This window comes from Pan paniscus, chromosome 2 (genome assembly GCF_029289425.2).
Source record: "Pan paniscus chromosome 2, NHGRI_mPanPan1-v2.0_pri, whole genome shotgun sequence".
NCBI classification, from domain to species: domain Eukaryota; kingdom Metazoa; phylum Chordata; class Mammalia; order Primates; family Hominidae; genus Pan; species Pan paniscus.
In genome coordinates this window covers 28,449,994-28,471,730 of record NC_085926.1, presented here as the reverse complement: position 1 = coordinate 28,471,730, position 21,737 = coordinate 28,449,994, and the positions used below count along the sequence as shown (strand labels likewise).

General features: G+C 34.8%; 1 protein-coding gene across 3 annotated transcripts in view; it reads right to left on the bottom strand.

The window, feature by feature from the left end:
* Positions 1 to 915: 915 nt before the first annotated feature.
* Positions 916 to 21,737, bottom strand: part of ZCWPW2 (zinc finger CW-type and PWWP domain containing 2) — a 173,026-nt gene continuing 152,204 nt past the window's right edge. For all 3 annotated transcript variants that reach the window (XM_034956013.3, XM_024928041.4, XM_055109590.2), the window contains exons 6-9: positions 12,964 to 13,022; positions 11,466 to 11,533; positions 5,964 to 6,088; positions 916 to 2,558 (exon numbers count right to left, since the gene is read on the bottom strand). In XM_034956013.3, coding sequence (XP_034811904.2) covers positions 2,397 to 2,558; positions 5,964 to 6,088; positions 11,466 to 11,533; positions 12,964 to 13,022 — 414 coding nt within the window. In that variant the 3' untranslated portion in view covers positions 916 to 2,396. The remainder of the gene's footprint in view (positions 2,559 to 5,963; positions 6,089 to 11,465; positions 11,534 to 12,963; positions 13,023 to 21,737) is intronic.

Below are 21,737 nucleotides of genomic sequence, written 5' to 3'. Positions count from 1 at the left end.
AGAAAACCAAACATCTCATGTTCTCATTCAAAAGTGGGAGCTGAACAATGAACACATGGGCACAGGGAGGGGAATATCACACACCAGGGCCTGTTGGGGGTGGGGGGCTAGGGGAAGAATAGCATTAGGATAAATACCTAACTAATGTAGATGATGGGTTGATGGGTGCAGCAAACCGCCATGGCACGTGTATACCTATGTATCAAACCTGCACATTCTGCATGTGTATCCCTGAACTTAAAGTATAATAAATAAAAGTAAATACATACACTTCTCTCCTGACTTCTCCTTTTCCTCTGCAAATTGCAAGAAGTTCATTTCATAAAATTAAAGATTTATGGAAATTCACTACATGTCATAATAAGGAAGCGTCAACAATGAAGGAGACTAATGCTGATCAAATATTTTGGTGAACTTCCTGATTTTCAAAAGTTATTTTGAGCCTGGGCCCAAATTCCAACTTGCTGCAGGAACACATCCTTAAAAACAGCATGGCTTTCCTGCAAAAGGCATTTGGCCATTTGCTGAAGTGCATCCAAAATGACACAGAAACCAGCCACTACTCATCAAAACTAAGACTTTCCCCCACCTTTCCCTTTTTAACTGAATGTCTATTAAGAAAGCAAAGTTATTTAAAGCCATTTCTAAAACTCAACAGTGAGCTGTACCTTAAAAGATAGACAGAAGATCATAATGTTGCTTGTGATGGTTTCCAAAGATTAATTTTATAAATGAGAAAGAAAGAACTCTGATATTGATAAGTAGTAGATTAAATGATATAACAGAAAGAAAACTGATCATTTCAAATGTATAGTTACATTTTATCTCAGTAATTATTAATTGCAATATATTTAAACACATACTTGGTTCTCTTTGCAAAGAGTAAACAGAAGATCAAATTGATTTACAAACCACTTTCACAAAAAATATCTCATTTATTCCTCACAACAGTGCTTGGTTTACATAGTTCCATCCCCATTTTACATATGAGGAAACTAGATTATCATTCCACCACCCAGATAGTTAAAAGCTTCATCAAGACATTATAGATGATAATCAATGGCATGGGATCTGGAACCTGACAGAAATGTACTCAACTTCCAGGCCTTCTATTTACTGGTTATATGACTTAAGACAAGCTAGTATGTAAAATATGAACCCAGATAGGCTTTACAACTCAACATCCTACGACACAATATCAGAATGCTAAGGAATACATGAGGAAAACAAGGAGGACAGAAATACATACATACTTTACTTTGACAAATAAGATATTTCACTGTTGTGAGTCTATCTCCACTCTCCACTCTACGTAATTATCATAGTATCTAAAAATACTTAAAAGAAGCAACCCACTCAATGAGTGATACGTTGGTTGTTTGGTGTCTTATTTGTTTTTAATATCTAGACATGTGCTGCCTCCTTGTTAAAGCAATATGAGGCAACTCACAATAAAATTCACCGCTGTGGTGATGCTCTCTTGCACTTCTTCTCTCCTCAAGCTTTGGTTTTTATGTGCTTGGAATGCCCTTTTCCCCACCCCGTACCACCAGAAAGAGATAGAGCAGGAACTAAAGATAGGTGTGAATGCCCACACATTTCAGTGTATGTAAAGCAAGATCTAGAAGGATATCTACTAAAACTGTTCATGAGAATCCCTGAAAAATGATGAGTTTTTACTTTCTATATTGTTAGATTTCTTATAATCAATATTTTTAACTTCTCTCTATACACTTTAAATTACATTTTTCCATCTTCCTGATGATACCTCCAAAGACACTGATTCAGCAGGGAAGGGTCCAGGATTTTGATCTTCCAAAATCTCCCAGAGACTCTATTAAGCAGTCAGTTTTGGGTACCATGGTTGAAATAACTGATTCCAGTATAAGTAGCAAGTGAAATTTTGCTTTTTAGGAAAAGTTTCAACTCTATTAAACAATTATTTAAAAAATTATTTCCTTTTATTTTGTAATAGTTTGATTCCACTGCAAATATACATTCTCTAAGTTTATTAGATTTGAATTACCTCTGAGAATTATAATAGCTTGGCCAGCCATTTTAAGTTATCCATTTTTGAACAAAGGGCCTAAACAATCATTGTAAAGCATATGTTCGTTAGGCAAATTTCACAAACCATTTAAAAATTAAGGCAAACAAGAAATATATAAATACAAATATCAGGGTTTTTTAATTCTAAATTTTTAACACTAACTTAAATACCATTTGACTGGCTCTAAAAATCATGGCCATTCTCAAAATATGAAGTAGAAAGTTACCGCAAATATAAACTTTGGTATAATTTATACCTATTTCACTAAACATTTTTAAAGTTTTAACTTTGGATAAATATAAAGATGCCAATATTTTTATACTTAATTTGAAAAATGTATAATGTTCTAAAACTCAGACATCAAAGCATCTATTTCTTTAAACTTATTAGTTATATCCTCAATACATTCTCCAGCTTTTAATTTTATCCCATCAATTACAAGATAGTCCTCTTCATAGTGGTTTTCAAACAGACTGCCTGCAGGAGCTTCTGGGCTGCATTTAGATAACTGCAAAACAACCATATAATTAATCGGAACTATGTCAAATTTACCTGATTACTTGAACAAAACATAAGGTAGTAATTCCGCAAGCCACATTAGCTACACAAACTTTTCTGTTATTCTAGTGTTCAAATAATAATCACTATGTATAGTATAATGCAGGATGAATGTGTTAATATAAGAAAAAGTTATTATTTAGGTCTGTGTCTATTCCCCAGCCTTATACATTTTTAGTTTTAATTTTATGCTCTGGAAAAATGTGATAATTCTAATTCTATGTGAGTTTTCTACGCTGTTTTATTTTTTACATTATTGTTATAGGGAATACAACTTAAAATGTGACTGTTTCAGTCACATTTTCTGTGGTCATCTTGTCAAAAGGTCATCTGCATTACTTAAAAATAGCGATAATTTGCTCTTGCTTAGTGGGAAAGGACACTAGTAAAAACAATGCATATGTGGATTTATTTGATTTATAACTTCAGAGTTTATTAAAGATAGGGTTCACTTCCCATGTAATTCAAGGGAAAAAGTATATATGTAGTTCATATAAATATTTTCACATAACAAAAATGTACCCTTTTATAGAAATAATTTTTCAGTAAACTCTGTTTTATTTGTATATGGATTATTCAATTTGTGAATTATTCAGGTGGATTTATAGAAATCTAAAATTTATTTCCTCCGATTGCTTGCCAAGTCAAGGCATGTCACCCAATGTTAATATTAGCTTAAGAAGAACATAATTAGGAAGGTGACTCTATGTAGGAAAATAATTTCATAAAACATTTCAATGACAAATAGAAATGAGTTTTGATTATCTATGTGTATAAGCTTTTTTCCATGTTTTTACTCTCATCCATTGATGTAAATGCCTGAGATAATCCAATTGAAAACTCACAGGTGAAATGAATGATGAAAACATTATCAAATTTACAACTTTGAAAACAGCTTATACAATATCTGCTCAGAGAATCAACATGCTCAGGACTTTAAAATTCTTAGAGGTCTCTTTGGAGTACTTAACTTATAAGAGGCCACCCTCCCCTAAAAACAACACATCTCCAGCTTTAAGTGGAGTTGTTTTTGGGAGACATATTAATTATTTCTAATAACAATAAATACATAAATAAATGAAATCCAACATGTGATTACTTCTTTACTTTTAAACTGAAATTTCTCCAGCTTTGCTAGTTGGTTTCACTGTTATTCTCCTCATTTAAAAGTGAACAAGAACCCAAATATCCTGAATCTGGCATGAATGCCAGACTTACAAAGCTCAGTGTGCAGAGTGCTTATGAATCAGTAACCAGGAGGCACTCACCTGCCCACTAGCCAGTTAAAATTGCTAATTTTTACACTTCTGAAATGCTGTTTGAAAGCATAAAATAATACAACAATCTAAAACAACAAGCAGTCTCCTGCCTGGTGATGGGTTAAAGCTATGTATTTTACCTTAAGAAATAAAAATCAGAAGTATTTCTCTGTTCTATCAAGTTACTACTTATAATGGCAAAACAGAAGTCAATTCTGTGCCTATAAAAGCTCCAGGACATCGCTATAAAGATCAATCTGGCTGTATTTTTGAAAAGAAACTGCTAACACTGAAAAACACTGGACAAAACCATATGGTATTCGAATAAAACACACATTTGCTGAAAAAGAATAATTTGTATATTAATTATACGTATATAGGATGTATGATACCAATCTGCAGGTCTTGTTCTGCAAAAGACCCATACATAGAAAACAAGTCTTTTTTTTTGGAAAGGAACCCAACTGGAAAAGTAGCATTTACAACCCATGAACATTCAGGTAAAAATTGATATTGCTGATGCTGATTAAGAAAGTTATGTTTTTCAACTAAGTAGGAGTTCCTAACATTAATATTACTTTCCTTTAGCATAATAATCTCCATAGTAGTACATTCTGTATATTTTATTAATTTCTAACTCAATAAAGGACATGTTTACGAATAATCTTTTTATTGACATTCTGAATGAAATCATACAACTGGGCAGTCTGCTTAAAGGTATAAACCCCTTTGTCCATTTATAAATCCATCTTTTTCTACATCTAGGAACAGACAGACTTCGAGATAGGCAGTTGCTCAAATTGTGAATGTGGGAAAAGAGAGATGAAGTAAGAAAATCTAAGCACTTATTCTCTCTAGCAACTGCCATTGCCAATTTTCAGTCTTTAATAATAGCCAAACCTTGGGTGTTTGTTCCTATGCAAAGCACTTTTCCTGGTTTATCATTTTTTTAAATTATACTTTAAGTTCTAGGGTACATGTGCACAACATGCAGGTTACATATGTACACATGTGCCATGTTGGTGTGCTGCACCCATTAACTTGTCATTTACATTAGGTATGTCTCCTAATGCTATCCCTCCCCTCTCCCTCCACCCCACGACAGGCCCCAGTGTGTGATGTTCCCCTTCCTGTGTCCAAGTGTTCTCATTGTTCAATTCCCACCTATGAGTGAGAACATGCGGTGTTTGTTACCAAATTTAATCCTCAAAACAATCCTCTGAGGTAAGTGATAAGCCACTTTTTCAAATTACGTAAGTCCTTATTGGCAGGACCAGGATTGGGACACAGGATTATATTTTAGAGTCAGTGTCAATATGCTCTCTTGACTCCAGGCACATTGTGTACCTAAATGAATGAATGAATAAAGCCTTAAGGTTACAGAACTCCTCACTGCCATTTTTTTTCCTAGTTAGGGAACAGCTGCATTGCCATGTGAAAGTGTCTACCCTATGACTTCTTTTTCTCATACCTACCACATCGCTGCTCTGTACTAATGGCATGAGCCTTGTATCACAAACTCATTTTATTGCAGAGACACTGAATAAAGTAAGCACATTTGGCCTTTCTGAGTTCAACATAGAAAGTCAAATGAAAAAATTAAAAAAGGAGGAGTCTACATATAAATGGTAAAACTTATTCCAGTGAAAAATTCTACCTCCCATATGTTAATGATAAGGTTTGTCCCTGTAGAGATTATCTTGGTACATAATCCAGACGGGGCAGATTTTCCAGTGAGCTCTTGGTATCCTGGCCCCCTCTCCTGACTGTAAAGACTGGCAGCAAGGAGGAATTCTCTCTGGAGTGGCCTACTTCAGCTATAGTGAGCATCATCCATCTTTCTTCACTCCAATCCCAAAGATTTAAAATTAAAAGAACTCCTCTACTTAAACACAGATTTTTTTTCAAATACTGATAGATGTGTTTTGATTTCTTAACAGGTTACTAGTTTATTATTTACCTCATGATAATCAAGGACTCAAATTTCAGACATGAAAAGAGTTTTTTATATATTTAAAATGTACAACTAGGAACAATTCTGCTGTTTAAAGAATTTGAAGTTGTTATTTAGGTCTGAAAATAACTATCAATATTACCTTTTCTCCCATATTTATTTCCTCTCCATGTCCTTCTTCTGATTCATCAGGTGTGGCTGTGGGTTGCAGTGCTTGCTGCAGCATTTGCTCCAGCTCTTTTAGTAAAACTTCCGTCTCATAGACAACTAAAAAAACAGGGTTAATACAGTAAAAATGCTACATCTCACTTAATTCAATCTAATTCATAATCTTAACTACCCAGAAAGAAGAAATCTTTTAAATGCTACAAGGTAAAATATAAATGTTTCATATAATTTTCATACATGACTTCTTCCTGATACAAAATTATTATGAATTTCAAGGTGAGTCTTTTACAATTCTTCCTTGAAAAATGTAGGTGATAGTCTTGCTATGTATAAACCATAAAGTAGAAGTGAAATATCAAAAGCTTATTAGAATTTTTTTTAAATTAGGGGCCAAGGGCACCAAACTAAATTATATTATTTATAGAAAAAGTGTCAGCAAATTTTTCTCTAAAGGGCCAGAGAGCCAATATTTCAGGCATTGGGAGCCAGATGGTCTGTGACAAAAACTCAATTCTGTTATTGTAGCACAAACCATTGACATGTACATAAACAAATGAGAGTGGCTATGTTCCAATAAAACTTTATTTACAAAAACAGGCAGCAGCTGGTGACCACAGTTTGCCAATCTCTACTATAGACTATTAAACTACTGTTTAAAAGGAAAAGTTTTGTAATTAAGTGGCTAGGCTGAACACAGGCTAGTGCCTTCCCAATCCAAATTGCAACACATCTTAATTGCCTAATCTAATTTTATTTTTAAAAAATACTGCATTTATAAAAGTCTTTTTGTGTCACTGTGACATGCTCATGCCTGTAATCCCAGCACTTTGGGAGGCTGAGGGTGGATCACGAGGTCAGGAGATTGAGACCATCCTGGCTAACATGGTGAAACCCCGTCTCTACTAAAAACACAAAAAAATTAGCCTGGTGTGGTGGTGGGTGCCTGTAGTACCAGCTACTCCGGAGGCTGGGGCAGGAGAATGGCGTGAATCCGGGAGGCGTAGCTTGCAGTGAGCTGAGATCACACCACTGCACTCCAGCTTGGGCGACAGAGGAAGACTCCATCTCAAAAAAAAAAAAAAAAAAAATAGGCAAAAAAAAAAAAAAAAAATCTGGTAATTCATTGACCTTGCTGAGATAAAACAATATCCCCACCAAAGAAATAAAAGCCTACTATAACTCTAGACTTAACTACTGATTAAAAATATGCATTTGAATTCTTGACTTAAATAAAAGAAACATTTTCATTTGATATAGGGCCTAGTGAAGCCTTTGCTTCAAAGAAAGGAGGCCACATGTGGCCTGCTGTCTTGCACCAGAGGCAGATGGAGCATCTAAGAAGCTCTTCCAAAAACAACGTAATTCAGAGAGAAAGGCTGTGAGTACACATCCCTTCATCTTCCACTTTTTAGTAAAATCTAATATACCACCTTCTATTATCTGCAGTTCATGGGCAAGTCAACAAAAATCACACCTAGTAGAGCAGCTGAAAGGTCATGGAAAATGAAAACACCCAAACAGGACATAAGTAGGAAAATTTTTAATTCTGCTAAAGTACTTATTAAATAATGTTAAATAAAATCATAGCAGGTTATGATAGGTTTCCCTTTCTTGGTTGTCATTACAGTACTGGAAAACTACTTTAAGTTTATATTTTTCATAACACAAGTTCATCTTGAAAATAATTTTTCACTCAATATTTACTGCTTTCCCCAAGCACTTTCATACTCAATCAAGAAATATTTACTGTTTACCTACTAAGGGGCAGGAACACAAGAAAATAGGCATAGACTAATAAGCCTTCCTAGCTATCACCTCCTTCTAGTCAATTTCAGGTTTTCTCTATGGAAAACCTCTTTCAAAATAGTTTGAAACAAGCTTTCTGATAAGCAACTCCACATCTTATAAAAAGTTCTCATGTTTAAAAACAAACAAACAAGCAAAGCCTGTAATTAACATGTTAGTTGCATCCACATAGATCTGTGTTCTAGGGTTACTGCTAAGGCCTAAGAACACGAAGTATAGAATGCTAGATTCTAAAACAGTGGCATTCAAAATTGTGTGGGCATAATAATCACCTGGGGAGTTTATTTAAAAATATAACAATGTCATGTCTATCAAATCAGGATTTTCTAGAGGAATGTAAATTTTTTATTGAAGCACTTTTGTTAATAAAACTAATGCCCTCTTTAAGACAGATTTCTTATTTAGTAACCTGTTAATAGATGACTGCTCATGGTTATTTTCACACCAATTCCCCAGTTCCACTCACAAATGTTACATTTTCCTACTTTACATTCTGAGTCTATGGAAATTGACAATGACATTTAATACACTGTTGAGAAGATAGATTTGAAGCTATGCTATAAAAGAAAAAACGGCAAACAAACATCTTTATATTTCTAATGTCAGGCTAAAATACAATCAGTTTATGATAATAAATATCATTGCGAAATGGCATTGTAGGCTCTCTGTTTTCAAGTGATCTGAAGAAATATGTACACTGCCTTTTGATCAAAATTAGACAAAGTAATGGATGACTTCATAAGTCAACTAGGGTTTACAACACCAACCTGACTGCTGTCAGCTTCTGCTTCCAGAGCAGTGGGAAGTTTGCTTTTCTAAATAAGTATTCCTATATTGTAAATGAAGTTACAAAATAATTCTCAAAAAATAGCAGTTACCTTAATCTACAAACTATGTTATCAGAATTGGTCAGTGATATCCTCCAAAGATACGGACAAAATGAATGCCTTTGCTGATTACATGACCAATCATCTTCTGTCAACACTGATTATCTTGTAGTTTCTCTGACTTGTTTCAATTTATTGTTGAGAGTGAAGTGGTAGCATTACGGCCACTCCATTACTCAGAGAAAGTTAAAAAAAAAAAAGAAATGAAAGAAAAAATATGTATCTGTAATAGCGAAGTCCATATCTAGCATTTTTTTTTTTTTTTTTTTTTTTGAGACGGAGTCTCACTCTGTCACCCAGGCTGGAGTGCAGTGGCACAACCTTGGCTCACCGCAACCCCCGCCTCTCGGGTTCAAGCAATTCTCCTGCCTCAGCCTCCCAAGTAGCTGGGACTACAGGCACGTACCACCACACCCAGCTAATTTTTGTATTTTTAGTAGAGACAGGGTTTTACCATGTTGGCCAGGCTCGTCATGAACTCCTGACCTCAGGTGATCCACCTGCCTCTGCCTCCCAAAGTGCTGGGATTACAGGCGTGAGCCACCATGCCCAGCCCCATATCTAGTTTTTAAAAATTAATGTGTAGAAAATAAATCAGTGTTGTTTTTCCATTCCTGATAAGAAATAACTCACAGTTTGTCCCAATAACTCAGTCACTATTTTAAAAACTTTCAAATACACAATTTATGGAGTTTTCTTTCACCTCGACCTATCTATTAAATGTTTAAGAAGCTGTTTCCTCCTGATAGAGTTTGGATATGTGTCTCTGCTCAAATCTCATGTTGAATTGTAATCTACAGTGTTGGAAGTGGGGCCTGGTAGGAGGTAAGTGCATCACGGGAGCAGATTTCTCACAAATGATTGAGTACTATCCCCTTGGTACTGTCCTGGTGATAGTGAGTGAGTTCTCATGAAATCTGGTCATTTAAAAGTGTGTGGCAACTCTCCCCTTTTGTTCCTGCTTTTGCCATATGACATGCCTGTTCCCCCTTTACCTTCTGCCATGATTATAAGCCTTCTGGGAAGGCTCCCAGGAGCCAAGCACCATGCTTCCTAGAAAGCCTGCAAAACTGTGAGCCAATTAAAACCTCTTTTCTTATAAATTACCCAGTCTTTGGTATTTCTTTATAGCAATGCAAGAACAGACTAACACATTCCCTTATATAGTAGCTACTGGTTGGGTTACCCCAAAGCTGGCACTGAAAAAAAAATCCTAAATAAATTTGCAGGGCTATGTCAATGTTGAAATTCTGAAAGTGTTTTAATAAAAGAGAAGGGTGATGAGGAGGAAAAAGTACTTAGTTTTCTTTTATTTTCTAAAAGAAAGGTGTTAGAGTCTAAAACTTTTCCTACTTTACATTCTGGATTTAAAAAGAAGTTATTTTTAAAAAATAACTACTTCATCCTTTCTGTAACTCAGAGTGGAGTGCAGTGGCGTGATCATAGATCACTGCAAGCTCAAACTCCTGGGCTCAGGTGATCCTCCCACCTCAGCTTTCCCAGTAGCTAGGACTACAGGCATGTGCCACCATGCCCAGTTATTATTATTTTTTTAATTTTAGTAGAGATGAGGTCTCACTGTGTTGCCCAGGCTGGTCTTTAACTCCTGGGCTCAAGGGATCCTCCCACCTCAGCCTCCCAAGGTGCTAGGATTACAGGCATGAGCCACTGCACCTGGCTTTCCTTTCTTTTAATAAGACTACAACAACTGACTTATTTAGCCAATTGAAATGCAATGCCATAGGATCCCCTGGGAGTGGCTTCAAGGAAAAGGGAATATATCACTGATAACTCCTCAGGGTTTAATGGGCTTTGAACATGACTGCCAAAGTTCCACATTGCAAATAAGCATTTCACTGCTTTTCAAGACTAAAGAAAATGTAGAAGGAGGAAATTGCCTTCGAAAACTAAAACTTTCTCCCTGCATTCCACATTCACTCTACTGTGTTCTAACCAACGACAATTTAGTTGGAAGCCCCAGTCTTCTGCTTTTCTTTCTTCTCTCCCTTTGGCACTCCTAGGATCCCAGTAAGTTTGGAATGAAGAAGTCTGGATTGAAATGTATAGTTGTTGGTATTTCTTCCCACAGCTGCTGGTGCTTTATTTATTTATTTATTTATTTATTTATTTATTTATTTATTTATTGAGAGGGAATCTTGTTCTGTCGTTCTGTTGTTCTGTCGCCCAGGCTGGAATGCAGTGGTGTGATCTCGGCTCACTGCAACCTCCGCCTCCCAGGCTCAAGTGATTCTCCTGCCTCAGCCTCCAGAGTAGCTGGGATTACAGGTGCATGCCACCACGGCCAGCTAATTTTTGTATTTTTAGTTGAGACCGGTTTCACTGTGTTGACCAGGCTGGTCTTGAACTCCTGACCTCAAGTCATCTTCCTGCTTTGGCCTCCCAAGGTGCTAGGATTACAGGCGTGAGCCACCGTGCCTGGCTGGTGTGTTATTTTAAAAAATTAAATCCATGACTGAGACAGAGAAAATTCAGTTCAAGGAAATAGAAACCTAAAGAAAATTTAAAAGCCCTGGTATGTAAATCAGTAACAAAAATGATTCATTAATATTTCTCATATATATGTGTATATATACACACACATATATATGTGTAAAAATGTATACATATGTACGCACATGTATATATGTACACACACACACACACACACACACACACACACACACACACAGGAGATCTTTTTTTTTCCTTCAAAGGACTACAACTACATTCTGTGGAATTATATATAGGCTAAAGAACTAAAAGCAGGACAGGCTTTCACATACCCATGTTCTCCTTTGATAAGGCATCATCAGAACAAACATTTTCAAAAGAGCATTTTAAAATTGCTTTCCTAGAAAAAGAATTTGACAGATTTAGTTTCAAAAGATCAATCATGAATATTTAAATGACCATTTATGCCTATTCATTGGTAACTGTAGATTATAAATGCATATATTTTCTAAAGGTAATTCTCTTGGTTGTTTTATGTAGTAACAAAGTATGTTGCAGTGAAAAACAAAAAGACTAATACTGATTTGAGCTCTCACTAGGTGCAAAGCATTAACAATTTACCAAGCACCTTACACTGGCTTTTTCATAATCCTCCTCCAAAACACCTACTAATTTTTACTGTCATTATATAAAGAAACTGAGAATTTGAGGTATCAGAGAAAAACAAGAAATTTGACAACTTAGGTAAATGGTGGAACATGGTAGAACTAAACTCTCTCAGACTGCAAAATCCATACTGTTTCCACAATTCTACGTTGCTGACACAGAGTCAGAAAAAAGTTTGCTCAAATGTACTTTCTCTAACCATAAGGTCTTGAGAAAGTCACTAACTTCTCCAAGCTAGGGATTCTTCATTTTTTAAAATGGAGATTATAATATACTTCCTAACAATTTGATAGGGTTACTGTGAAGTGTAATGAAATAAGGCAGTGGAAGTCCATTTTTAAAATTTAGTTATTCATCTTCTGAAAAAGTACAAAGAAGGGCTACCTATTGGTGTCAGTCCTTATTTTTGAGTAGGACCCCTCCTAACACAGCACTGATTACCATTCTTTAAAAAATGACTGGTTCAACGATAAACAGTAAAACTTGTCATCTGTGGCTTATTTGTTCACTATGAAAACCTGTTTCTGGTTTACATTAACTATTTTTAAACTAAAAACCTCATTCTCTTCTGATTGCTCATAAGATATTAATCTTTAAAAGTTCTGTTTCAAAATATTTCATGAATATAAAGCTTTTTCCGTACTTCTAAGACTACTACTTATAATTCTATTAATTCTTTTAGAAAACTATAAACACAGTATTTTCCAAGTGAAACAGAATCAAGGATTGTGAGATGCGGTTTCCAATAAAGCCCAGCTCCAACTCCTTTGGCCCCTTATCCTGGCACAAATTTCTTTTGGACCCTCACTATGTCAGTTTCCACCTATATACTAATAGCTTTGCATTTCATGTGCTTCTGGCATTTGATATTTTTTCTTTATCTAAAGGTTATATATGTGTGTACAACTTTAACGTGTTTTTATTACCATTTTTATGTGTTTGTGAAGTTATGTAAGGGGGAGTGGATAATATAGGAGGTAGGCATCCAAATCAAATCAGTTTAGCACTCCTGAAAGATGAGCAGATCCATGCAATTGCCCTGACTATGCAGTGGTTGACTAGACGTAAAGATGTTGTTTAGGGTTATCAGCCGGGGTGTTTCTAAACTAAATCCAATATATATTTCAATTTTATCATAATACTATTTAATTTCAAAAAGCATACCTTTTCCTTTTTCTAAATTTGGGCTTCTTGTTTTCCATATTATTTTTAGAAGTCTGCTTCTATAACACAAAAACAAAAATATGAGTTAGTTCATATAGGACTAAATCAGCTCAGTAAAATAATGGGTCCCATGCAGTTCAAGTAATTTGGTCAGAAGAAACACCCCGGCTGATAACCCTAAACAACATCTTTACGTCTGGTCAACCACTGCATAGTCACGGCAATTGCATGGATCAGCTCATCTTTCAGGAGTGCTAAACTGATTTGATTTGGATGCCTACCTCCCATATTATCCACTCCCCCTTACATAACTTCACAAACACATAAAAATAGTAATAAAAACACGTTAAAGTTGTACACACATATATAACCTTTAGATAAAGAAAAAAAATCAAATGCCAGAAGCACATGAAATGCAAAGCTATTAATATATAGGTGGAAACTGACATAGTGAAGGCCCAAAAGAAATTTGTACCAGGATAAGGGGCCAAAGGAGTTTGAGCTGGGCTTTTCATGTCTAGGCAAAGATAAGTGACATGTTTTGAGGGTGACACTGGTTAGAGAGCTGTGCTAATAATGTTCCATAAAGCCTAGGGACTTCAAGGATTTTTTCTGTCCATAACAAGAAAATAGGAAAAACTTCACTCACCGGGACACAAAAGCAATAAGGTAGTACGCAGTCTGACATGGGGAATTAGATGACAAAAAGCAATAATCCTAAAAGAATGAAAACACTAGGTCTACACCATTAAAGTGAGAAATCCAATTTCATGTCTCCTGAGATTTCCCAATTGAATAATTAACACGAAGACTTAGCCAGGACTTCTAAAATCACCAAGACAAAAGTAAGCAAAAGAGCCAAGAAATTAATGTAAAAATGTATACAGGGTCTTTGTAATTCACAAGTATTAAGAGCATACAGATCATCTGGAGAAGAAAAAGCCCATAAAATAATTATATTTGCACTGTATAGTTCAGTTGACATAAAACTATAAACAGGCAAAGCTAAACTGTGGCACTACAAGTCAGGATAGCAGTTACCTTGGAGGTAGGAAGTGTGACTAGAAGAGGGCATGAGAACACTTCTGGAGTTCTGGAAATGTTTTGCTTCTTGATCTGGTGCTGGTTAGAGGGGAATGCTCATTTTATAAAAATTCATCTAATTTTATCTACATTTATGATTTTCATTTTGTAAGTTTGTATTACAGCAATAAACCTAAATTAAAAATAAGTATTTAAGTTATTAAAGGGTTAAAATGGATTAGAAACTATAATGAACAACTTCAGGTTTCTATGATATCTATGAGACATGAAAGAATTTTTAAGAAGAGCCAAATAGCACTTCTAGAATCAAAAAAAAAAGTCAAGTCATTGAATTTAAAATTCAATGGATGAATTAAAGAGCTGATTAGATACACTGAAGAAAGAATAACTATTCTGGAAGGTAGATTTGATGAGATCGCCAAATCTATAGCAGTGAGAGACAAAAATACTTTTTGGAAAAGTAGCTAAGAATCATGGAGAATAGAATGATAAGGTCAAGAATATTTCTGAAAGGAGTTGCATAAGAATAATATAGAAACAAAATGGAAGATAAAATATTTGGAGTGATAATGACTAAGAATATTCCAGAATTAGGCCAGGAATGGTGGTTCGCACCTGTAATCCCAGCACTTTGGGAGGCCAAGGCAGGTTGATTATCAGAGGTGAGGAATTTGAGACTAGCCTGCTCAACATGGCAAAACGCTGTCTCTACTGAAAATAAAAAATAAAAAAATCAGCCAGGCATGGTGGTGCACACCTGTAATTCCAGCTACTTGGGAGGCTGAGGCACGAGAATCACTTGAACCCTGAAGGCGGAGGCTGCAGTGAGTTGAGATTGTACCACTGAACTCCAGCCTGGGTGACAGAGCAAGATTCTGTCTCAAGAAAGAAAAAAAAAAAAAAGGAATTTTTCATGTCAATTTGTAAAAGCCCATGGTGCCAAGCTATAAAGGTAAGACAATTAGGCTGTAATAGACACCATATCAAAACAATATCCAGGAACATATCTTCAATTAAACAATATCCAATAAAACTATAATTCAAGAAGGTAGCCATATGTGTGTGTTTGTTGATACTGAGGAGTATAAAAAGGTTTAATACTATTTTCTCTGCTTTTTGTGATTGTTGATTTCCATGATTATGAAAAAATTACAATTTTTAAAATAATATTTTTCAAGAGTGAGAACTAAAAAGATAGAACTTTGCTGAAAGAGCTACTACAGAATGTACTTTGGAGGAAGAAGATTAATCTAGAAAAATCAAAAAGAAGTGAAGATAAGTAAATTAAGTGCTGAACATTATGTAAATCTAAATAAACACTGACCTAAAAAAAGACAAATTGGTAATGGAGTAAAGAACAAAGAGGATTTACAAAAGTAGACAACTGAATGGAAGAGGAAAAGGGGTTAGACAAAGGTGAAAGCATCTTAAGAACCTTGAATTATTCAGAAGAAGAGTGATGGTGATTAGGTTTACATTGTTAAACCCATTAAGCATGTTCATATTTAAGGATAATCACCAAAAGAAGAGAAATATAATTTGTATTTTTTTAAAGAAAATTCATTTCTATTATGTCTAAAAATATGTACTTCAATGGATAGAAAAATTCATAGATTTAACACTTGGATAGACAGATAATGCCTGTCTATTCAGCACATTTATTATTAGAATTTGCTGCTAACATTTTTGAAAACATTTTTGAAAAAATTTTTCAAATTAAGTACTTTCCATTTAAAATCTTGTTTACATTATGTACATTCATTTGCTATATTTTCAAGTTTCATAATTTTGTTCGAAACTCACTTTAAGCTATTAGTTCCCATGAGTTAGGATCCAACCATATGACCCATATAAAGAATAGACATTTGCTCCTAGTTGGTTAACATCTGGATAGTTGAATGACTTCCTGAGTTCCCTTACTGCCGTGAAATTCAATTCATCTTCCAGATTGTCATACGTTTACCTCTTCCCCTCTTCTCTCTCCAGTGTTGATCCTTTTCACTTCAGCATTGATTATGCCCAGGGTCTTTCTTGACATCTGGGGTAGATTCTTAGCATTGACTCTCATCTTGATAGCTGAAAAGGCTACAAGTTCCAGAATGTAGCTACCAGGTGGTAGAGACTCAATCTGGTTCCCTTAGTGACCATGGAGTAGAGATTCTGTTCTAATTGTTTCATTCCCTACTAATCCTCAGTGGACATGCACAGTGTTTGTAAATGACTAATACAGTTAAGACATTTGTAGATCATCATCTTCTCATGGAAGATCCTAGACTTTCCTTACAGAAACTGGTGGCTTCTTTTCTTATGTCCTCAGGTTGGTTGAGGTTCCTCTTGGTTTGGTGGGGCATCTCTGATGCACAGTGAAACAGCTAGGAATGCTCTCCTGTAGGTCTAGGGTTGGCTGAGGTAGGTAGCTCTGCCCTACATGAATTGCATTTTCCTAAGACCACTGGGTAAACTTGGGTTAGTGTAGAGCTAAAAAGATAGAACTTTGCTGAAAGAGCTACTACAGAATGTACTTTGGAGGAAGAAGATTAATCTAGAAAAATGAAAAAGAAGTGAAGATAAGTAAATTAAGTGTTCAACATTATGTAAATCTAAATAAACACTGACCTAAAAAAAGACAAATTGGTAATGGAGTAAAGAAAAAGAGGATTTACAAAAGTCAAAAGAAAAGCAAAAATACACAAGCCTCTTAAGGACTATGTTGGAATTATCGCACTGTCACTGCGACGTTATTCCATGGGCCAAAGTAAGTCACAAAGTTCAGCCAAAGGCATGCAGTGGGGCAATATACTCTTCTTTAGAAGGAGCAATTGCAAAGGGTGTAGCTAAAAGAAGGTGGTCACATCTCCTGATTTCAAAAGTTATGATAAAGCTACAGTAATCAAGATAGTATGGTATTGGAATAAGAACAGAAAAATAAATCAACAGAATAGAATTGGGAGTCCAGAAAAAAACTCTCATGTATATGGTCAACTGATTTTTAGCAAAGGTGCCATGACAATTCAGTAAGAAAAGAATAGTCTTTTCAACAAATAGTACTCAGACAACTGGATATCCACATGCAAAATGAAGTTCAACCTGTACCTCACATCATACATAAAAGTTAAAATGGACCAAAAATGTAAACGTTAGAGATAAAACTTACAACTCTCAGAAGAAAACACAGGAGCAAATCTTTATAATCTTGGATTAGTTAATGGTTTCTTAGCTATGACACCAGAAACACAAACAACAAAAGAATAAATTGGATGTCATCAACATTTTAAAACTTCTGTGATTTTAATGGACACAATCAAGAAAGTGAAAAAATCTACATAATGAGAAAAAAATATTTTCAAATCATATATTTGATAAGAAATTGTATCTAGAATATGTAAAGAACTCACAACAATAAAAATACAATAAGTCAATTAAAATATGCACAATGAATTTGAATGGACATTTCTCCAAAGAAGATGTATAAACAGCCAATAAGCACACAAAAAGATGCTTAATATCATTAGTCATTAGAGAAATGAAAATCAAGACCACAATGACATACCACTTCAACCCACTAGGATAGCTAATTTTTTTTAAAAAATAGACAATGACAAGTGTTCACAGGGATGTGAAGAAATGGAAATCTTTATTTATTGCTGGTGGGAATATAAAATGGTGCAGCTACTTTGGAATATAGTTTAGTAGTTCCTCAAAACCTCAAATTTAGAGTTACCCTATGATCTAATAATTCCAATCCTAGGTATATACCCAAGAAAAATAGAAGCATATTCCCATACAAGAACCAGTACATGATTGTTCATAATGGCATTATTTATAATAGCCAAAGAGTAGAAACAACCCAAATGTCCACCAATGGATAAAGTGTCGTATATCCATATAATGAAATATTATTCAGCCATTAAAAATGATGAAGTACTGACACATGCCACAATATAGATGAAAAGTGAACAGCCAGACATAAAAGTATTATATGATCTAAAATGTCTAAAAAAGGCAAATCTATAGAAGCAGAAAATAGATTCCGTGGTTACCACGGAAAAGGGCAAGGTGGGAAATGGGCAGTGATGGTTAATGGATATAAAGTTTCCTTTCAGGGTGATGAAAAACTGTTCTAAAATTAGCTAGTGATGTTGGTTGCAAAGCTTTGAAAAAACTGAATTGTACATTTAAAAAAATGAACTGTATGATATACAAATTAAATCTCAATAAATCTGTAATTTAAAAAACGGAATGACATGGAAAGGTTGAAAGGGACAGGAGTAGTGGCTCACGCCTGTAATCCCAACACTTTGGGAGGCCAAGGTGGGCAGATCACTTGAGGTCAGGAGTTCAAGACAAGCCTGGCCAACAAGGTGAAACCCCGTCTCTACTAAAAGTACAAAAATTAGCTGGTGTGATGGTATACAACAGTAATACTCAGGAGGCTGAAGCTACTCAGGAGGCTGAAGCACGAGAATTGCTTGAACCCGGGAGGTGTAGGTTACAGTGAGCCAATATTGCATCACTGCACTACAGCCTGGGTGATGGAGTGCGACTCTGTCTCAAAAAAACAAAAGCAAAACAAAACAAAACAAAAAGGTTGAAAGTGAGGAGCTGGAACATATTCATAATTATTAACAAAAGAAACCTCATGTAGCTATTTTCATGTAGAAAAAAGCAGACATTAAGTCAAAAAGCACAATCAGAGATAAAAAGGGTTATTACCAAATGCTAAAAAAAAATTAACTCAGAAAATATAATTGTCTTGACCTGTCTATTATCTAAAATATTGGTGCAATAATTTTGATGTTTGTTCCCTCCAAACTTCTTGTTGAAATTTGAGCCCCAGTGTTGGACGTGGGGCCTAATGGGAGGTGTTTGGGTTACAGGGGTAAATCCTTCACAAATGGATCAATGCCCTCCTTTGTGGGTGAGTTCTCAGTCTATTAATTCTCACTACGGTTGGTTGTTAAAAAGAGCCCTGCTGACTCCCCTTTGCCTTCTATCATGAGTGGAAGCATCCTGGGCCCCTCACCAGAAGCTGAGCAGATACCAGCACCATTCTTCTTGTACAGCCTGTAGAACCCTGAGCCAAATAAATCTTTATTAATTACCCAGTATTCCTTTATAGCAACACTAAATGAACTAAGACACGTAGCTTTAAAATGTACAAAGTGAAAACACAGAATTACAAATAGAAAATGCTGAATCTACAGGGTTTTTTTTACCTCTCTTAAAATTTCTTACACAATTTACCTCTCAAAAAATAATAAAGCAGAAAAAATATAGTGAATAGGATAATTCAACCACAAAAATAATAAGCCTAATATAATGAACATATATTAAACCTAGCATTGAATAATTAAAGAATAAATATTGTTTCCAAGCCTGAAACATTTATAAATTTGACCACCTACTGGTTCACAGAGGAAGTCTCAAAAATATTAAAGTAATCGCTATTTTATAGACCACATTCACTGACAAAAATGCAATAACATGTGAAATCAAAACCCAAAAGGTAGCTAACTAAAATTTGTAATAAATTCATAGAAGCCAAGATTGCACCACTGTACTCCACAAAGGGAGACCCCATCTCAAAAAAAAAAAAAAAGAATATTGAAAAGTCTAAATCACTGACCACCATCTCCAAAGACAATGTAGAGCTATTATTTCTATATTGTTATTAAGTATCATCTTAAATTAACTGCATGTTTGAATATAAAGTAAAAAGGTTTACTACAGGAGGAAATAAGATTAAAAGATAACAACAAGTGAAAAGTACTTTATCGGTACTAATGGAAATACCATTAAACAGTTACCATAAATCACAGAGATTCCTGCTGAAAAAAATTAATTCTTTTTCTACTTTGTTAAATATTCCACAATGACTGAAATGAACAAGTCAGTATTTACCAAAATGCTCTCTGCCTTTCTAGTATGAGCCTTTGATAAAATGTGATGGAGAAGAGCACAGCATTTGGTATAACAGGATCTAGAGTTAAGTGCTTATTCTGGCACTTACTGGCTATGTCATTTTTGTAAGTCACCTGACCACTCCAATAGCCAGCAAGTCTGGTGTAAACAATAAATATTTGTGGCCTAAATAACTATTTGGCATTTCAAGGTCTTCTTTTGTTAAATGATGCCAAAAAATATCTACCTCAAAGTATTTGAGGGAAGATTAAATAACATTTCAGAAAATATCCAACTCTGCTTGCCAATTAGTTGTTCAATCATTGTTTACCTCTGGACCAGTGTCCAGATTCTACCCTTTTTGTTTATAGCATATGACCGAGGGAACTTAGCATTCTGGTATAGTAGGAGCTTGGGTAGTACACTAGTTTCCTAGGACTGCTGTAACAAATTATCACAAATGGAAAAACAAGAGAAATGTATTATCTTATAGTAATATAGGATAGAAATCTGTATCTGGTGACACATTAAAATTAGGGACCATCTCCAAGATGATCTCATCTTACTATCCTTACCTTGATTACATCTGCAAAGACCATTATTCCAAACAAGGTCATATTCTAAGGTTCCAGATGGATATATCTTTTTGGGGCCACTATTCAACCCACCACAGGTAGATACTGTAATATTTACCTATCCCATCCCTTCCACCTCTCTCACTACTGTTGCATAGCTGATTCTCCTATGTTGTCTAGCCTAGTACTATTCAGAGTAACGGCCAGAATTAGCTTGATAGAAATGCAAATTTTTATGCCCACCCTAGGCCTACTGAATCAGATACTCTGGGAGTGGGCCCAGGAATCTGTGTTTAAATAAGCTCCTTAGATGACTCTCAAGCAAATTAAAGTTTTTGAGGCACTAATTTAATGCTTTCCACCTATCCACACAAATATAACACTAGGTGTCACTGATTTTAAATAAACCAAATAAGTATTAATGCTTTCCTTGTTGAGTGTAAAAAACAATGTGGTTACATGGAAAGACTATATATATATATTAAAAATATATATTTGTTAAATATATATATTATATATTATATATATTATATATATATTTAATGATAATTAGGATTGCTGACTGGAATGGCAAATGACAGAATTGCCTTTAATTGCAAAGGACAGAAAATCCATAGAACTGTGTTTACATTAGATTTATATAATCTGCATAAACTGACTTGACATTGCCCATTTCCTTAAGTCACTATTCAGCTAAATGAAGTTTTCTTTTTTAATTTTTAAACAAAAAGAATGAGTCTGTTAGTTCTTTTAAATCCGAGGGTGTGAAATTTTGATTCAGTATTTTATGCTCAGGGAAGACATAAATATGTTTTGTAATCTTCTTTTGAGAGTAATTGTCAGTCAATAATCACTAAAGAGCTGCTTGCTTTGACAGAATTTCTAAAAGTGAATCTGTGTGCTTTGAATAATGTACACAAACTCCTTGTTAAAAGTCATATAAAAGAAAAAGCCAATATCCTCATTTCCCTTTGAAAAATCTGCTTAGAATAAGGATGAAAACTAGTTACATGTAGCACTGCAAATGATGGTTATTACTTAATCTGAGTATCCAGACAGTAGAGATAATATAGTTAAGTCTTTGGGCCTAGACAATGATTGCTTTCAACTTTCCTTTGAAAAAGAGGGGAGGATTAAAATGATCATTTGGTGGCCCTATTTTAGACACTATTTCAATAGAAAGAACACAAATCTAGTGTTTCTTATATAAATGTCAATCATCAATTGCTACATGCTCCAGTCTAGTCAACCTTT